Source organism: Chelonia mydas, chromosome 14 (assembly GCF_015237465.2).
Source record: "Chelonia mydas isolate rCheMyd1 chromosome 14, rCheMyd1.pri.v2, whole genome shotgun sequence".
Lineage (NCBI taxonomy): Eukaryota > Metazoa > Chordata > Testudines > Cheloniidae > Chelonia > Chelonia mydas.
Genome location: NC_051254.2, coordinates 22766660 through 22786135, shown reverse-complemented (window position 1 = coordinate 22786135; position 19476 = coordinate 22766660). Strand labels below are relative to the sequence as shown.

General features: G+C 49.2%; 1 protein-coding gene across 3 annotated transcripts in view; it reads left to right on the top strand.

Annotated features, from left to right (window-relative positions):
* Positions 1-19476, top strand: part of NTN1 (netrin 1) — a 233857-nt gene that overhangs the window by 20891 nt on the left and 193490 nt on the right. Inside the window, exons 1-2 of one of the 3 annotated variants that reach the window (XM_043527742.1) lie at positions 4171-5077; positions 5513-6555. In XM_043527742.1, coding sequence (XP_043383677.1) covers positions 5538-6555 — 1018 coding nt within the window. In that variant the 5' untranslated portion in view covers positions 4171-5077; positions 5513-5537. Of the gene's footprint in view, positions 1-4170; positions 5078-5512; positions 6556-19476 lie in introns of those variants that run through there. The other 2 variants (XM_037914351.2, XM_043527741.1) reach the window with 2 other exon arrangements.

Genomic DNA, 19476 nt, shown 5'->3' with positions numbered 1-19476 from the left:
GGGAGGGGAGCCTCAAACTTCCCTGCGCTTAAAAACATAATTTTAAAACAAGCTCCTTTCCCGGGGGAGAAACCCAGAGGGCAGGGAGCCTCGGGTGGGTCTCCCTGAGAAGTCACCCCCAAAGTGGAAAGGAGATTTGGAGGTGTTCGGTTCACACCCGCCTACGCCACTTCTTCCTCCCCCACGTTTTGCTCAGTTTCCCTCTCGAAGCAGCAGGATGCATCGGACCTGAAGCCATCCCCACCCTCCGGTTGCTTTGAACAAAGGGGTGGTTGCAGAGAGGAAAGTGTAACCCCGCACCCCAGCCCCTCTCCCTGAGCCAGCTCCCCGGGGACCCTGAAATGTGTTCCATATAAAGGGGGAGCCTGTCCCTAGAGTCATGGCTTTGGGGGCGCCGGGAACGTGGCTTGCACCCCTGCCTCGGTGTGTGTGCGGGGAGCGGGGGTGGGGTGTGGGACAGGCAAATCTCTCTAACTCCCGTGGCGATTCCGCGTCCTGGGTTAACGTAGCTTTTAATGAGGCTTCTGTAATCCTGCCTTGGCGCTGCCCGGGGAGATGGAGCTGTAAGAGCGCCTGGGGGGGAGGCTTTCGGGCTGTTTCACGGCGAAGAGTTAACAAATCCATCCAGCAGCAGGGCTGTCAAGGGGGAGAGGGCTGGGGGCCGGGGGCCGGAGGGAAGCTGCGCTCAGGCTGCCGGAGCCCGGCTGCCCTGCAGGGAGAGCGGTTGCACTGCCAAAGACGCCCCGCTGGGCTGAGCAGGAGCGGGAGCAGATTAATCAGGCCCTAATTCAATTTACAACAACCCCTTTTATTCAGCTCGGTGGCAAGGAATTCAAAGAGGGAGAGGGGCGGGGGGGGAGGGGAGGGGGCGGCTATTCGCGTCGCTTTCCATCCCCCGAGCAATGCCTGTCACCGCGGCGGTTTGCAGAGACAGGGGGCAGCTTGCGGAGCGCCAGAGCCCAGGAGATTGAGTGACAAATGCATAGGGAGCCCGCGCAGAAAGGGCACCTCCGTTGGAGAAATAGAACTGCCCTTTTAATCGAGGGGCTCGGCGGAATGCTGGCGGGGGTGGGGGACGGTAAACAGGGCAGGGCGCTGGGGTTGGCAATGGGGCGGGGGGTTGTGCCAGCCCCGCACCCACTGAGGGCATCCTAGCGGTGCACAGCCAAGCCCACCCGCCTAGAGCGCTCGGCACAGCACCCGGCCTGCGGACACCCCTCCCACCCCGTGCATCTATCCAGGATGCTCAGAGCCGCAGGCAGGGGAGGCTGCCCTGGACTCAGTGGCTTTGGATCGGACTTTCCTGGTGCCTGGCAGCGTTTAGGTGTAGCAATATCTCACCTGTTGTATTGGCCGGTGGCAAGGTGTGGGGAATGTGCTGGGTATGTCAGTGAGCCTCTGCAAAATCATGTCTGATTCACCCCCCGAAAGGCGTCTGATCCTTGTCCACACGCTTTAGAACAGAACCCTAGCAGTCCGGATTCGAGTACTGGCGTGCTCCCGGAGAATGGGCTTGTTCCCACGCACACGGGAATGACACCTTGGGTTCAGGGAGAGGAAACAACCCGTTGAGGGTGAACACCCCCATGGAGTCGAACGCAACTAGTGTGAACTAGCGAGAGCCGCTGGGAACACGCGAGAACAGCTCGGCCCACGCCAACTTTGAACAAGTCTCCATGTCTTTCCGGAGTTAGCAGATCCGCCTGGCAGAGAAACTGGGCGGCGTGTGGGGGGGAATTAGTCTTCTGATGCGGCCCCAAGTTGGACTGAGACCGGAGGGAATTCGGCCCACGAGAATAACCAACAAAAAAATGACACGCGTGCCTTTTAGAAAGAGTTTGATGTGAAAGATTTTAAAGGGGCCGCCACGCTTTTAACGGACAAAATAACTTTTACTTGCCGGGGCCCAGTGCTGTGAGCTGAGGACAGAGGCTATCTAGTGTGCACTGTTTAGCGACAACTCAGGCAGTTTGGCAGCCCCCCCCCCCCCCAAGTTATCTTCTGTGATCCTGGATGGGAGGGGGGTGGGGAAAGGCACAACCATTCTATCCAAAATCTTGGTATTCCATAGAAAGTCACCCGGGCCAGTCCCCTGATCTCATTTTGATTTATTCTTCGGTTTGTTCTTAAGTTATTGATGGCTTTTTCTTTACCTGTAATCAGTGTCCTAAGAGCTGGGAGTTTCAGTAAGAAAGAGTGAAACACTGCTCACAATACACACACCATATCAATATTAGTGACACGTTCGTAGGTTCATTCAGAATATAGATATGTTTCACTCTTTCAGGATGAAGCTATGAAGTATGATTATTTGCTAGTTATTCATGATAACTTGTTAATTATAGACACCTCTATTGTATAATCTACACTGTACCATAATCCAGTGGGTCTAATTAGTGAGGAACTACCAAAGCCGGAGCACAGGTGATAAGGAATCCGATGCGGAGTCTGGGGGCTTCCTTTCATTTGCGCGCTCGAGAGCAAGCATGAGATGCAGCCTTAGCTGGAAGAAAGGGCTACGGGTTGACGGGGGGAGCTCGACTGTGTTTTTACAGACAGTCGGGAAGGCAGGGTTGAGCAGGGAGCTTCTTCCACGCAGGGTGTGACTTGTCGGTGGAAATGAACGTCCCAAGAAGCATTTCCAGGTGTCTAGCTGAAGCCCAAACACGCTGTGATTCATCCCCGGGATGCAAACAAGTGATTGATTTGGACCTTTTCCCTCCCATGCCCGACGGGAGCCCTTACATTTGCTAATGCAGCATCATTAGCGCTCCTAGCTGTTCTGAAGCGAGGTAACAATTCACCAAAACACCCGGCGCAAGGGGAATTGGAGTCCAGAGGAGTTTGGGGGTGAGCGAGGGGGGCAGGAGCAGGCCTTGCGCTACCAAATACAATAAGCGCCCATTGTTCGCGCATCCACAACTGGCTTAAAAGGGGCTTCTTGGGGAAGAGCCAGTCTGCAGGGGCCCTCATAACTGGGGTGGCCCTGGTCATAATAGTGAATCCTCGGCAAGTTCAGCGAAGTGACCTTCACCATGGAAAGTACCCTAACGGCACAAATACGCTGAACTTTATACAGCGCGCCTGGGAACGTGTGTGTACAGTATGTGTGTGCAATGTGTGTGTCTGTGTAGTGTGTACTGTGTAGACGTGTGTGTGTACACTGTGTGTGTACAATGTGTGTAGTATGTACTGTGTGTGCGTACAATGTGTGTGTGTAGTGTGTACTCTGTGTGTATACAATGTGTGTGTGTGTGTGTGTATAAAGCGATTGGGGTGGAAGCAGCTCTCTGATTCGGGGAGGGGGGGAATAAAGTGATTAGCAGGGTTTCGGAAAGCAGTCTTGCGGGGGAGGGTGTTGAAATCTGCGCCCCTTTCTGACATCTTCCCGGAAGGCGGCTGAGAGGCCCTGTCCTGCCAGGACCCATCGCCCCAACAGTCGCTGGGAACTTCTTTTACGCAGTTTAAAAAGTCGTCCCCCCCCCCCCCCCGCCCACATACAATTTCCTTGTAGGTGTTTTTTATTTCCCCCGGACAATGTGCTCCCCGGAGAATATACCTGAGACGGGAACCCGTGAGGCTGCCCAGGTCTCAGGGGGGCTCCGGTGCTCTGCTAGTGCCTGCGGACATTTCCAGCTCTATAAACCCGGATGGATCCTATCTTAGGGTCCCTGTCTTCTCCCAAACGCTCTGACTAACCCCGGCGGGGTAGATTGGCCTCTATTCTCTGCCTCGAGAGTGACCAATTCGTGCCGGCTCGCCCAGTATAATCACGGAGTGCCCCGTAGGGCCTTGCATAAGATTTGTCCTTGAGAGCACAGCTGTATGGGCCCGATCCTGCACTCTTTCCTGGGGCAAAACGCCCAGGGAGAGGCCGGAGCAGCTGATGGACCTTCTGCCTGAGCCCGAAGAGCGGGACTGAACCCTGGGTGAAAAGGGCCCCGATCCTGTGTTCACTGAAGCCGATGGGTACCGATTCTGCTCTAGCTTTCTCTAGACTCCTCTTTCCACCGACTCAGCAGCGTGCCAAGGCTTTTCTCAACCTCAGACACCAGCGCAGTCCCCCTCCCAGCACCTGCTTGTTTATTTAGACGTGATTTCCCCGGCTCCCTCTGAACAGGCGCAGCTGCTCCTTCCCAATCGCTTCCCGAACAGACTTGCAGAAAGCTCTGCTCTGACTTTGTCTTTACACCCCGTGCCTGGCATGACACAAACCCTTCGCCCCGCGGACAGAGTGCAGAGAGGTAAATAACAATAAGGACCTAACGAGGAACTAAAGGCTGACGGCCAGATCCCTTCAGGACCCCCAGTATAACCCCCTGCGGAGCCGATAGAGTAACCGAGAGCAGAGTTTGTGCCTGAGGACCCCCCCCCCACACACACACACACCAGCACTTCCCAAGGGAGAGCACGAGGAAGGTCCTTGCTACTGTCAAAGGAAGAGAGCAGGGCCCGATCCTGCTGCCATTGCAGTGGGTGGGAACGGCAAACCCCTCCCCCTGCCTCGGCTCCTCTCTTCCTTTGCCTAAGGTTCGTCTTTGCTGCGCTGTGAAACTTTGCTTTCAAATAGCCGATGCGCAGTAAAGAGTCTGCTCGCCCCGATTCCTTCTGTCTGCTCCGTCGCCCCCTGCCCCCTCCCAACGCGCTCCTCTGCCCTCTCTCTGAATTAGATGCTTTGCCTGGTTTCCCCCCCTCCCCATCCTATTGATAAACTACCAGTGGATGTCGTTGTGTTCCTTGTGTGAGCGGAATGTCACTCCTTTAAGATGACCTCAAACTCAGCAGAAGCTGGGAACGTCATTCAGGCTCTCTGCAAGGCGCGGAGAGGGAGGCAGGGAAGGACAGAGTCCCGCCACTAGGGTGTTTTTGGGTGTGTGTGGGTTTTTTTTTTTTTTTTGGTCTGAGGATGGGAATGCTCTGGGCTCTTTGAACCACACACCGTTCAGCATCCAGCGCTTCCACTCCGCAAGCCAGGAGCGCTCGGCTGAGAGCTTGAAGACGGGCTGTGCCACCTTCCCCGGGAGCTCCAGAAACTTTACCCTTGTGCCTCAGGAGGAAAACCAAACGAGCGAAGAAGGTAGCGTCCCACCTGTTGGTCTCCGACGGCTACAGCTGCAGGGGGGTTAAAGCCACCAGCCTTCGCGGCGGGGGCTAGCTTGGGAGAGGGGGCCGGGGTCGCTTGGCGCTTCTGATCCAGCCAGGGTTTGTCTGCCTCCAGCAGGCGCAAAGTTCTCCTTCCAACCCGCCGGCTTCCCGCCGGGCTGCAGGCTGGGTTTCCTGGGCAGCGCCCTGGCACGGGAGGCTCTTCCCGTTCGCTGCCTGGGCAGCGATCCCGCTGGATGGGAAGCGCCCGGCTTGCAGAGCCGGTCCCAGCAGAGCGGGCCGGGCTGCGCTCCGCGCCCCATCTGCCGGGCTGCAGCCTTCCCTCCCCGGCCCGGGTAGCGGAGCCCTTGGGTTTGTGACGGCGGCTTCACCTCCCCGCTTCTCTCTCTCTCTGTCTGTTTGCCCCCAGGCTCCCCGGAGGAGGCGCCCGCAGGATGCCCGGGAAGTGCTGGCGGGTTGTGGTCACGCTGGTGTGGCTGTGGTGCCTGGCGGGCGGCGCGCGCGGCGGCTACGGCATGAGCATGTTCGCGGTGCAGACGGCGCAGCCGGACCCGTGCTACGACGAGAACGGCCACCCGCGGCGGTGCATCCCGGACTTCGTCAACTCCGCCTTCGGCAAGGAGGTGAAGGTGTCCAGCACCTGCGGCAGGCCGCCGGCCCGCTACTGCGTGGTGAGCGAGAAGGGCGAGGAGCGCGTGCGGACCTGCCACCTCTGCAACGCCTCGGAGCCGCGGCGGGCCCACCCGCCCGCCTTCCTCACCGACCTCAACAACCCGCACAACCTGACGTGCTGGCAGTCGGAGAACTTCGTGCAGCACCCGCACAACGTCACGCTCACCCTCTCGCTGGGCAAGAAGTTCGAGGTGACCTACGTGAGCCTGCAGTTCTGCTCGCCGCGCCCCGAGTCCATGGCCATCTACAAGTCCATGGACTACGGCCGCAGCTGGGTGCCCTTCCAGTTCTACTCGGCCCAGTGCCGCAAGATGTACGCCAAGCCCAGCCGCGCCGCCATCACCAAGCAGAACGAGCAGGAGGCCATCTGCACCGACTCCCACACCGACATGCGGCCGCTGGCCGGCGGCCTCATCGCCTTCAGCACCCTGGACGGCCGCCCCTCGGCCCACGACTTCGACAACTCGCCCGTGCTGCAGGACTGGGTCACGGCCACCGACATCAAGGTGGCCTTCAGCCGGCTCCACACCTTCGGCGACGAGAACGAGGACGACTCCGAGCTGGCCCGCGACTCCTACTTCTACGCCGTCTCCGACCTGCAGGTGGGCGGCCGCTGCAAGTGCAACGGCCACGCGTCCCGCTGCGTCCGCGACCGCGACGACCACCTGGTCTGCGACTGCAAGCACAACACGGCCGGGCCCGAGTGCGACCGCTGCAAGCCCTTCCACTACGACCGGCCCTGGCAGCGGGCCACGGCCCGGGAGGCCAACGAGTGCGTGGGTAAGTCAAGCCCCCGGCCCCGGGGCTAAGGTGCGTGGGGAGGCGGGTGTGCCCGGCCGCAGGGACCCCGGAGGGCGCGGGACGCGGGGCCCTGGCGCAGGGGAGACTCGCAAGCGGGCGGGAGATCCAGCCGGGCATGGAGCCTTCTTTCCAGCCCTGAGATCTAGGAGAGGACGCTCAGCCGACCCTGGCCAAGCCCTGGGTGCAGGTTAATCCGCCCCCCCTTCCCCGCTCCCATGCCCGGTGCCGCTGAACGGTGCCCCGGGGGCTGGGTGGGGCAGGAAGGCCGATCGGGGGGCTCGGCGTCGGGCCCCGCAAGCTGCTAGCGCACGTGGTAGGTGGCCGAGAGGAATGCTGCAGCGGGGTCGGGGTTAGTGCCCCCGCACGCTGGCGGTGTTGGGTCAGAGATGGCCGGGGAAAGCCCAGGCAGAAAGGCGCCTTGTCCCGGCTCACCAAGATCACATAACCCGCTGCAGCCGGGACAGGTCATGTCTCATGAGTTCTGGGTGGGGAATAAGCCTGCTAGTGACACATCTACCGGGCACAGACTAAGGCCCCAACCCACGCTACACAGGTGCCTCCCCATAAGTTGTGATGCAGAGGAGTTCGAGCCTAGGGAGCAATTGCATCGGTTAGCTCAGACTATACACTGTCAAGCCTGACTCAAATGAATTGCATTCAGACGTGCGCGAGGTTAGGATTGTTAGTAAATATTTATCTAATGACAGCTCCAGAAGGGCAGGGTCACTTTCTAGTCCTGCCTAAATGTAAATAATTCCTCAGTTGTGGGCCATCCAGGCAGCTTTTAAGGCAGACTGTTATAGCCTAGCTCAGAAGCCTCCAGCTCATAAAGCTGTGCATCAGAAACGTTTCAGTGGCTTTATAGCTCCAAAGAACTGACAGAGCTCTGGCAATGAGTCGCCTTCTGAGAACACAGTAGGTGGTGTTTTCTCCAGCTGACTTTATATGAAATCAATTAAAGCAGCACCTCCCTCTGAAGATGTTGTCCCAGCCCTGTGAAGTGCCTTCAATTGATCCATGAATAGGAGAGAGCAAAGGAGGGTTTGTGTGGAGTTGATGTGTTTGTGTCATTTCTGTCTCAGGCAGAAACACTGGCCAAGCCAATAATACCGTGGGTCTCTAATGAGGGACTTGAATGAGGACCAAGGCTGAAATGAGAAACAGCAGTGTGCTTGGGGGATGATTTATTTAACTGGGCCTGAGGCAAGAAATATAGATCCTCTTGGCTGTAAACAATTCCAATAATCTAGGTTATCATTCAAGAAAGATTCTTAGCGTATTTACAGGCAGTGCTGCAATATTCCGGCATGGGTTGTTCCTGAGAATGACAGGCAGCAGGATGCTTTGTGGTTGGTGGTATGTAGTTAGTTGCATGTTCTCAGACAAGGCGCAGATATTCCTGGAGCAGTTAGGAAGGCTTCACCCATCCCAGCTTTCCCTTTCCCTTTAAAAGGTGATGTTGACATTCAAGAAGACAAGTGAGTGAGAAATTGGCAAGTATAAGGTGGGCACAGATAGCTCATCAAACACCAGAGGAACCCCTCCTCTCCTAGCCCATGACTTGCACAGCTCTTGCTGAAGTATCTCTCTCCTGGCCTGTAGCATGCCCTGCTATCCCATTTTTGGGCTCCCACACGGCTTTGGCATGCACCTTATTCCTGATCTCCAGCACCCCCTTATAGTCTGATCCTGAGGCTCCTGCCTCCAGCTCTGCCAATGCTGATCTGCAACACTCCCTTGTCCTGAGTCCCCCACATCTCTGCCAATGCACCTTAATCCTGTCCCACAGCAAACCCCCTCCCATTCTTGTCCCGAGGGCATCTCCCCCAGCTTTGCCCTTTCACCTAAATTCTGACCTGTAGACATTTTCACTTTTGCCCCTCACTCCCAGCATAGTCAGTAATCTTCTAATCTAACCTACAACCACCCCTCTTTTCCAGTCATGCTCCCATACCCCACATCATATTAATACATTTAAAGTTGGCCTGTAGCAACCCTATTCTACAGGGCTGGCCAGAAGGAAAAAAAAAAAAAAAGAAGAGAGGTTTCAGCATTTGTTTTTGTTTTGCACTGGAGCAAAAACTAATTCTTTCAAAATATTTGTGCAAAAAATCAGAGAGAACAAGAGTGAGTGAGACCCACCCCAAAATAGCCCAGTGGTTTGGACACTCACCTAAAATGTGAGAGACCCAAGTGAGTGCCCTAGCGTCTGGGCCATGGCTTTTCTGTGGTGAATCTCTCTCTCTCTCTCTCTCTCTCTCTCTCTCTCTCTCTCTCTCTCTCTCTCTCTCTCTCTCCCTCTAGTACATTTCCATGAAAAGTTTCAGTTGTGATGAATCAGCATTTTCCTATGAAAAATCCCCAGCCAGTTCTACCATTCTAGTCTTTGGGGTCTTCTAGCCAGAGACTTAGTCATGTCACACACTGGTAATGCTGCGGTATGAAAACTTGCCCACCAGAGATTAAACTGAGACTCAGCTATAACTCATTTTTACTTGTCATCTAAGCCACATTCCAAGACTAGTTAACATATAACAATACTCATAAAATGCTTCAGCAGCATCACATGCGTTTTAGCACTTGCATATCTTGGATAGATTCTCAACTGGTGTAAATTGGAGTCAGTGGAGCTATGCTGATTTACACTAGCTGAGGACCTCTTTTATTAAAAGTGCCTTAATGCTGTATTATTCATTTCTGCATCAAATTCTAGCCATTGATGATACATAAGTCTCTGATCCTTCTTACACTGGTTTTCTACCACTGTGACTCCATTGACATAGATGGCATTCCTCTGGGGTTACACCACCATAAACAGAATCTAGCCCTTGGAGAGAAACTTTTTCTGAGTGCTTCTATCATTTGTGAATATTTAATCACATTATTTACAAAGAAAGTATATATCACTTGCCCTGTCATCCAAAATATTCCGCTCCAGTGATAAGAATAACATTGTGCAGCATCTCCGAACAGTTTGTTTTTCCTTTGCTTAAATCATAATCAGATGTGACTTTAAAGAGTATTTAATTTCTGTGTCTTCCTCTTGAACACCAAGAATAATAACAAAGAAAAATACTGGCAATGCACAGGGTTATTTGGCTCACTACGTCTTCTTCCTTTAGAAAATTAATACAGCTAAGATACTTCAAGATTAATACAGAATGCAGACATATGTGCTTTGCAAAACCTTTTCTAAACCTGTCATGTCAAGTCTACATTTTAGTAGAATTCTACTCTGCCAACATACACACGTTCTCTGTCTTCTGCTATCAATCTACCAGATTTGATAGATAGATAGATAGAAAAAAGAAGAATTTAGTCCAGTTTTAAATGGAAATTACAACACAGTCTTAACTGTGCAGAAGTTACTGGTGTATGTGTGTATACAATAAAAAAGGTTTCAGAGTAGCAGACGTGTTAGTCTGTATCCGCAAAAAGAAAAGGAGGACTTGTGGCACCTTAGAGACTAACACATTTATTTGAGCATAAGTTTCATGAGCTACATGCATCCGATGAAGTGAGCTGTAGCTCACAAAAGCTTATGTTCAAATAAATTTGTTAGTCTCTAAGGTGTCACAAGTCCTCCTTTTCTTTTTACAATAAAAAAATTACTCATGGATGTAGGAAAGCTAGATTCTTCTCTTTTGTGAAATTTTGAATTTCTTCCAGAAATAATCCTAAACAGCATGAAAGAGAAAAATATAATGTTTCAGGGTTGGTGACGCTTAGCAGAATACAGGAAATCTTTCATTCATCCATGCATTAGATCTCCGACTGGGGTAACTCAGCAGAGTTCTGGTAAAGTCCACTGAACTGTGCTGATTTACACCATCTGAAGATCTAGTCCAGAGTGTGTATGTAGGTATATGTAATCTATACACACATGTGTGTAATCTGAAAGAGTGGTGGTACCGATCTTTCTTTTAATGGATATTTTATTCTGGATGAATTGAGGCTTGTGGAAGGGGTATTCACGATCCCTGTGAATTTTTAGGCACCACTGTTTTTCACAGACGGAAGACAAGGAGCTATATTTCATAAATGAGTTACTGGGGTTTTAATAAACGTCCTGTGAAATCTAGAACTTCCTATGTGCCACTTCGGCATTGTATTTTTGCTGAAAATAATTATTAAAAATAAATCACATAAGACAAATGCTCCGAGATCTTCCCAAGTCTGCGGCTGGGCTATAGTTTATGAAAACTAGTTCTGCAGCCGAAACCACGGATTTGCATAGCACAGTTGTTATTTAAACCCTACGCCAAAGATGGCTGTGTGAAATGAGCTCCTTGGTGCCCTGTAGTTCAGTTTGTCTGTTGGGTGTCTACCTGTGTTACAATGGTAATAATGACACAAACAGAGCTATGTGAGTGTGCTCTTTATTTGACTGTTCTCTCAGCTGCAGGACTCAAATGCTTTGCTGCTGGAGATAATTCTATAGAGTATATTGGAATAGCTTTGATGCAGAATAATATTAGGGTTTAATTCGCACTGTGGAAGTTAATGGAATCCTTGGTCACAGGAGTACTAGGAAGATTAAATTCACAGGAAAGGAATGACTACAAAGGGAAAGGTTTGTCTCTTTACCGTGAGTATGCTCATTACACACATTCCTTGGTTTTTATGCTTACAATTTCTACCCTTGTGTAAAAAGTGGCTTATTGGCATTAACCATGTATTGCTGTTTGAGGACACCAAATCCCAAGTCTTCAAAGGAGGTGGTAAAACCAATCCCTTAGGGCCTGATTCTGATCCCACTCACATCAGTGTAAATCTGGAGCAGCTTCAGCGTAGTCCATGGAATTGCCAGGGTATAGAAGTGGCCGAAGGGAACGGAGCCCAGATTCACCCATGCACTCTGACTGCTTTGTGCCACTTTCGCAACACCTAACCTCTTCTTTTCTGACCAGTTAAACTGGGTTGATGGCTGTTTTCTGTCACTGGCACGGCACATAGCAGCCAGAGCATGCTGGCAAATCTGGCCCTATGTCTTTAAAAGACCAGAATGATATAAAATTAATACAGCAGACATTATGTGGATTAAAAACTGGCTAACTGATAGGTCTCAAAGTGTAATCATAAATGGGGAATTGTCATTGAGCAGGTGTGTTTCCAGTGGGATCCCATAGGGATCAGTTCTTGGCCTTACACTATTTCACATTTTATCAATGATCTGGAAGAAAATGTTAAATCATCACTGATAAAGTTTACAGATGACACACAAACTGTGGGAGTGGTAAATAATGATGAAGACACCTCACTGATTCAGAGCAATCTGGATTGTTTAGTAAACTGGGTGCAAGCAAACAATATGCATTTGAATATGGCTAAATATAAATGTATACCACTATGAACAAAGGATGTCTGGCATACTTACAGGGTGGGGGACTCTATCCTGGGAAGCAGGGACTTAGGAAAAGATTTGGGGGTCATGGTGGATAATCAGCTGAGCATGAGCTCCCAATATGGTACTGTGGCCCAAAGAGCTACTGTGATCCTGAGATGCATAAAGAGCGGAATCTCGAATGGAAGAGGTTATTTTATCTCTATATTTGGCACTGATGTGACCACTGCTGGAATATTGTGTCAAGTTCTGGTGCCCACAATTCAAGGATGAAGCTGATAAATTGGAGAGAGTTCAGAAAAGAGCCATGCGAATGATTAAAGGATTAGAAAACCTGCCTTATAGTGATAGACTCAAGGAGCTCAATCTGTGTCACTTAAAGAGACAACCAAGGGGTGACTTGATTGCAGTCTATATGTAACTACATGGGGAACAAATATTTAATAATGGGATCTTCAGTCTATCAGAGAAAGATCTAACGTGATTCAGTGGCTGGAAGCTGAAGCTAGACAATTCAGACTGGACATAAGGTGTAAATATTTAACACTGAGTGTAATTAACCATTGGAACAATTTACCAATGGTTGTAGTGGAGTCTCCATCACTGACAGTTTTTAAATCAAGAGGGGATTTTTTTCTAACATCTGTCTAGGAATTATTTTGTGGAATTTCTCTGGCCTGTGATATACAGGAGGTTGGACTAGATGATCACAATGATCTCTTTTGGCCTTGAAAATCTGAGGGCTGCAGGGAAGCATGGTCCAGCTCCTCCTCTTATTGTGAGATTAGCTTTCTTTGGTTTTGTGCTCTGTGTATGGTGTGAAACTCCAAACACAATGGAGTTCTGAATAACTTTCATTTTTAATACAATTAATGACCAGCATAGAAATAACCGGGTAGACTAAAGAGTGGCAGTAATGAAGGAGTTAACAGGTGCAACATGATTAGCCAGTGGGTCTCGTGGGAAATAGCATCTCTAAGTCCCTAGTGTGAAGCTAGTAAGTGCTGTTTAAATGTGTAAACAGTATAGAGCTGTCATTTATCTCAGTTAGCCTATAACATCTGGAGCAGAGCCACTGCTGGGATTCTCATTAACACCTAGTGACCAGGATCCTCCAGCTATTCACATGAACAATATACCAGGCTTGCCACAAGCTAAAGAGAGCCCCTTTCTGCCATGCTGCACTGCCTTTGTCATGCCAGAGCTGCCATTTCAATAAGCCAAAAGAAAAGGAGTACTTGTGGCATCTTAGAGACTAACAAATTTATTTGAGCATAAGCTTTCGTGAGCTACAGCTCACTTCATCGAATGCATCCGATGAAGTGAGCTGTAGCTCACGAAAGCTTATGCTCAAATAAATTTGTTAGTCTCTAAGGTGCCACAAGTACTCCTTTTCTTTTTGTGAATACAGACTAACACGGCTGCTACTCTGAAACCTTTCAATAAGCCAGTTTCTTTTCTTTGGTCTCGCTGAGTATTTTACTTCTAAAAAGCAATCACCCAAACTTCTCTCCGGCCGCCGAAGGTAAAAAAAGACACAGAAGAAGGTGCTTTAAAATGTGTATTCCCAGGGTGGATGTTGGAAAGGCAGTGAAAATCATATCTCCTTCCTGAGGAATGCCAGTCTTTCTCACCACAGTTGGTACCCATTTTTTTCCCCTTAAGATGAGCTATGTTTTTTGTTAAGTGAATGTATGTCTTGGGATTAACTCAAGGTCACATCCTTAATAGTCTTATATGTTTACACTTCAAAAAGTCCACTTGATTTGATATTCTTCTCTGTCATCATGATAATTTCTTTCTATGTCTGTTGTACAATATACAGTCACCACATTACATTGCTCTATGGGTCTAATTTATAGTTACGTGAATTCCAAATAGCTTTCTTACCCATAAGAAACATCCCCAAAACTAACCACTTTCCATGCATACAGCTCTTTAATCAAAGATTCTCAAAGCGTTTTTACAAGCATTTGTTAGGAGCGTAGGAATTGCTGTATCAGAGCATTGGTTCATCTAGTCCAATGTCCTGTCTCTGAAAGTGACCAGTATTAAATGCTTCAGAGTAAGGTGCAAGAAACCCTGTAGAAGATAATTACAGAATAATCTGCTCCCTAGCATAAATTTCACTCCTAACTAAGCTCACACCACTGTAAGGTAGATGAGTGCTATTTTCCTTATTTTAGAGATTGGTAAATAGGCACTGGGATATGAAATGACTTGTTCAAGATGAGAGACAAGGTGGGTGAGGTAATATCTTCTGCTGGACCAACTCCTGATGGTGAGCGAGACAAGCTTTTGAGCTACACAGAGCTCTTTGTCAGGTCTGGGAAACTTAGGCTATGTCTACACTGCACACTTTACAACGGCGCGGCTGTGCTGTTACAGCCACGCCGTTGTAAAGTACACAGCGTAGCCGCTCTTTGTCGCCAGGAGAGAGCTCTCCTGATGACAAAATAAAACCACCCTCAACGAGGGGCAGTGGCTTCATCGATGGGAGCATGGCTCCCACCAACGAAGTGCTGTCCACACCAGTGCTCTTCATGGTTAAAACGTCTGTCGTTCAGAGGGGGTGTTTTTTCACACCCCTGTGCGAAAAAAGTTTTAACCACAAAATGCAGTGTAGACATAGCCTTGCTCAGAGTGCCACAGCTAAATACAAGGTGGAACAGATTGTTTAGCATAAGTAGTTAACACATATTTCAAGGTACCTTTCAAGCTGGAGTGGCCCATTAACACCCTTCCAGTCATAGGGAGCTGGGGAGTTTGTTACAGGGTTATAGATTCAGGGCCGTCCTCACCCATATGCAAAGCACACAGTTGCATAGGGCACCAGGAAATTTGGGGCACCAGCTCCTGCGCAGCTGCGTGCTGCTCCAGCCCCGGCTCTGGTTCTTCCCCAGGCCCCCGCCCCTGCTCTGCCCAAGCCCCGCCTCTTCCCTGCCCCTGCTCCGCCCCAGCCCCGCCCCCATTCCCCTGAGGACTCCAGAAGTGGTTGGGCTCCCTGCATTCACTAGTAAGTAGGGCAACCTGGCCCCAGCCTACTTTGCTCCCCTGGCTCCCAGTTGCTCCCCTGCCTCTCGGCCAAGCCTGGGAGGCAGGGGAGCAAAGCAGGCTGGGGCCAGGTCACTCTACTTCCCACAGGAAGTGGCCAGCCCGCCTCCCCCCATCCCCTATGGAGGCCTGGGGCCAGCCCCCCTCCCCTGAGCCCCCCCGCAGAGGCCTGGGGTGGGACTCCACACAGACCCCCCTCGGAGGCCTGGGGCCTCACACAGCCTCCCTGTTGGGGGGGCTGCGTAGGGCACCAAAATAGCTAGGGATGGCCCTGTATAGATTGGTTTCAGAGTAGCAGCTCAAATAAATTGGTTAGTCGCTAAGGTGCCACAAGTACTCCTTTTCTTCCTGTATAGATTGTTATAATAAGCCATAAATCCAGTATCCTCATTCTCAAAGGAAACTGGCCCAACACTTTCAAACGATGAATCTAGGAGCTTAAATTCATAACTTTGCTAGACGTTGTTACAACAATCTATAACCCCACTAACAACCCCTTTCCTTTTCTCCCTGTGACTGGAGGGGTGATAATGGGCCACTTCACCTTGAATGGTTCCTTGAAATATGTGATAACTGCTTATGCTAAACAATCTGTTCCATCTTGTATTTAACTGTGACACTCTTGAGTAAGTGCTTGTCTACACTTAAGCCTGGTCTACACTGGAAAATTAGGCCAGGTCTACACTACAGACCTATATTGGTATAACTACGTCATTCAAGGGTGTGAAAAGCCACACCCCTGAGCGATGTAATTATACTGACCATGTAGAGCTACCGCCTCTTGGGGTAGCTCTACCGCCTTGGGGTACCGCCTCTTGGGGAGGTGAATTACCTACACTGATGGGAGAATCCCTCTCAATTCTCTGTTGGTGTAAGTAGTGTCTGCATTGAAGCATCACAGCGCCATAGTGTAGACAAGCCTGAAGTTTCCCAGACCTGTAGAAGAGCTCTGTGTAAGCTCAAAAGCTTATCTCTCTCACCAACAGAAACCGGTCCAATAAAAGATATTCCGTCCCCCACCTTGTCTCTCTAATATCCTGGGACTGACACGGCCACAGCAACATTGCTCAGGATGACACACACACAAGATGACACAGAGCCAAGCCCTTGATTCAATCCTGACTCCCAATTATGTGCTTTACCGCTATAGACAACACTTAAAATACAGCCCAATCTTACAAATCACACAAGTCCTTACTCACCGGAGTAGTTCCATTGACTGCAGTGGGATTACCTGTGTGAGTAAGATCTGTTTGCCTGAGTAAGAGGGCCCAATACATTTGAACTGGTAATACTTCCTGGAAATTCCCTAGCACAGTGGTTCTCAAACTTTTTTTTTCGCGGACCACTTGAAAATTGGTGATGGTCTTGGCGGACCACTTAATGATTTTTCCAAATGTTGTTTGTATCGTTAGCTAACTATTGTAAAACGCTTTGGATAAAAGCACTATATAAAAAAACCCGTAATAATAATTAACATTTTTTTGTTCTACGAATAAAAGCACACAACTCATATTTTAATATCAGTAGTCTTACCTTTCTAATGTGATGGATGTGCCCTCTCTCCCCTGCTGCGGCAGCCCCCAAGCTGGGGCTGGGAAGAGAGGGGTCTCTTCCCCGCCACAGAAGCCATAGAGCTGGGGCTGGGAAGGAGGGCTGTCTCTCCCTGGCAGCTGCAGCCCTGGAGCTGGGGAAAGTCGCCTCTTTCTCTGGCCGCCGCAGCCCTGCACATCCCAAATTCCCCCCACCCCCTCTTCTCACCTCACTGCCCCTTCCCACCTATCCCTATTCTCCCCAAGGCCACCACCTCACCTTACATGTGCAACTTCTCCAGGGTCCAGGCACCTAATTAGTGGACATGCCTGCGCGGCTCCACTAATTAGGTGGGTGGCCCTTCATTCTCTCGTGTGCGGCCACCCAGTTGTGCACCTTAGAGGGAACTATCCGCGGACCACCTTAATGGAGCTCGTGGACCACTGGTGATCCGTGGACCACAGCTTGAAAACCTCTGCCCTAGCACATTCAGCCATTCCAGGAGTCAATATGACACTCACCTTCTTTTCTTGTTCCAAATTAGCTTGTGAGATAGAGGAAATAAGTGTGTAATTCTGATGAAGCTCATGGAGTTCATGCCAGAAGCTACTGTGTATTGGGCTTAAATTTGTTTTAATAATTCTATTAGTGGATTCTTCAGAAAACACCACTTTCTCTTCGGCTATGTCTACACTACAAAATTAAGTTGACCTAACATATTTCGGCATACAGCGGCTGCAGTAATTACATTGTTTGTGCATGTCTTCACTTTGCTCCTTCTGTCGGAAGTGTGTGTCCTCACCAGGAGTGCTTGTATCGATTGTACTGTCAGGGTGAGTCAATGTGGAATGGCTCTTGAAAGCCAGTAACAGCTGACATAATCAACATAGTGTCTACACTGTCACTGTGTCAACCTAACTACTTTGACCTTGACTTTACGCCACTCGGGGAGGTGGAGTTATTAAGTTGGCATAGTGGGGCAGTTACATTGGCAGGAGCAAAATTTAACTGTAGACACTTCCATAGTTAGGTCAAAGTAAGCTGCCTTTCACAAACCTAACTCTGTAGTGTAGAGCAGATCTTAGACCTCAGATTTCTGAGTTACATACCAGTTCATCTTTTCCAACAAATGCCCTACACTTATCAGGAAGCAAGTGCTTTGGAAGGGTAAAACTGCTATAAACCAACATTTCAAAGTGGGATTATGTATTTCAGTTTGTAGAACGCCCTAGGTACTGTATGTATTAGAATACACCAGTTCTAAATAAAATCCACTACCAAACACAACAAAACAAACAAACTGCCCTGCCAAGACCGTACAGCCTAGAATAATCACCCATAGATAACAATCATAGTAACCCTATTCAACCACCACCAACTTCCCAGCAATACTCATCCCACTCTCAGCAGCAGGATCACGATCAAAATCCAGAGAGCAAAGATGGGAATTGCAACATGCATTGAAGGGTAACAGACCCGGGCTTAGGCAGACAGAGGTTGGGAACGAAAGGTGAAAAAGTTAGCAGAAGTAGAGTGATACTTCCTGCTTCACTCTGAAATCTTCTTCAGTAGGTGGAGAAGGTGAAATCCCTCACAGAAGCAGTGTTCAGAATGCCAGGTTCCCCGCCATTGAAACCTGAATTAGCCTGAAGTCAGTTTTGTTATTCTTATTACTGGACTGGTCAGACATCTTCCACTGGAACTTTTTTGTTTCCTTTGATGGAAAACTGGGTTCTCAACTAAATGAAAATTTTCACAGAAAGTATCTGCTTTCCTTGAAAATTATAAATTTTTCATCAGAGAACCTGAAAACCAAAATTTCAGTTGTCAGCCTCAAATGTTTCCATTTTTGGTATTGTTTGGCTGGAAAAAAAATCAATGTTCACACTTTTGGCTTTTTGATGAAAAGTCAAAATATTCCCTGGGGGGAAAAAAACACTTTTCCTGACCAGTTCTAATTCTTATTTATTATTTCATGGGGCCCACCAGTGTGTTAGAAGCTTCACATGGAAAAGAAAGGTCCTGGGCCCAAAGAGCTTATCATCTAAGGATCCAATTCTGCAAAGGGATCCACACACCCACACCCTTTCACCCTTTTGGAGTCCCATCAAACATCAGTGGAACTCCCTCCAGACCTGATCTACCCATGTGGACCTCTTTGCAGAATCAGGGCTTAAAGGATGGATGTGGCATGGAAGTGAGACAATAACATGTTCCAGGAAGAGGAGGGTGAGAAAGGACATGGCTTGGAGATATATTATTGTCGTTAGTTTAGTTAGATGTACAACCTGGTGAATCAAATAGGATTTTTTTAAACCGTGTTTTAAAGTGATGCAAGCGACACAGTCCCTGACTTGGTACAGACTTGGGTGCGGTGGTTTGTTTACTATTGCAGAGGGCATACCAACATACTAGTAGTTAGTTACATAATATTTCTGTGTTGCTCTCCCCTCTCAACCTTGGTTCTTCAGGTATCATCTGCTCTGCACTGAAGAATAGCTCTGTGTAGTGCAAAAGTTTGTCTCTTTCGCCAACAGAAGTTCGTCCAATAAAAGATATTCCCTCGCCCACCTTGTCTCTCTAATATCCTGGGACCAACATGGCTACAACAACACTGCAAATTGCACTATTTGATCCGTTCCATTCCCGTCAGCTTCTGGCCAACCCAAGCCAATTGCATGCCAGCCCAAACTGTTATAAAGCATCCAAGTCCTTTATAGTGGGAAGGGACTGGTGAAAGAATCCACCAGTGAAATGGCTTCTGAGCTCAAATATTTGCTAGACCATGGTAATGCTTGCGAAAGAGGCCAGGGAACCTTGCCCATACTTTTAATTTAGTAGCATTTAGTAGATTTAGTAGCATCAATAAATTAGAGCCACTAGTTTGCTCTGTAACTTTTCATTAATTTTTTTAGTGTTAGAGATAAGAACTGCTGTAAAAAACTTCTAAAACTCCCATTAACATGAAT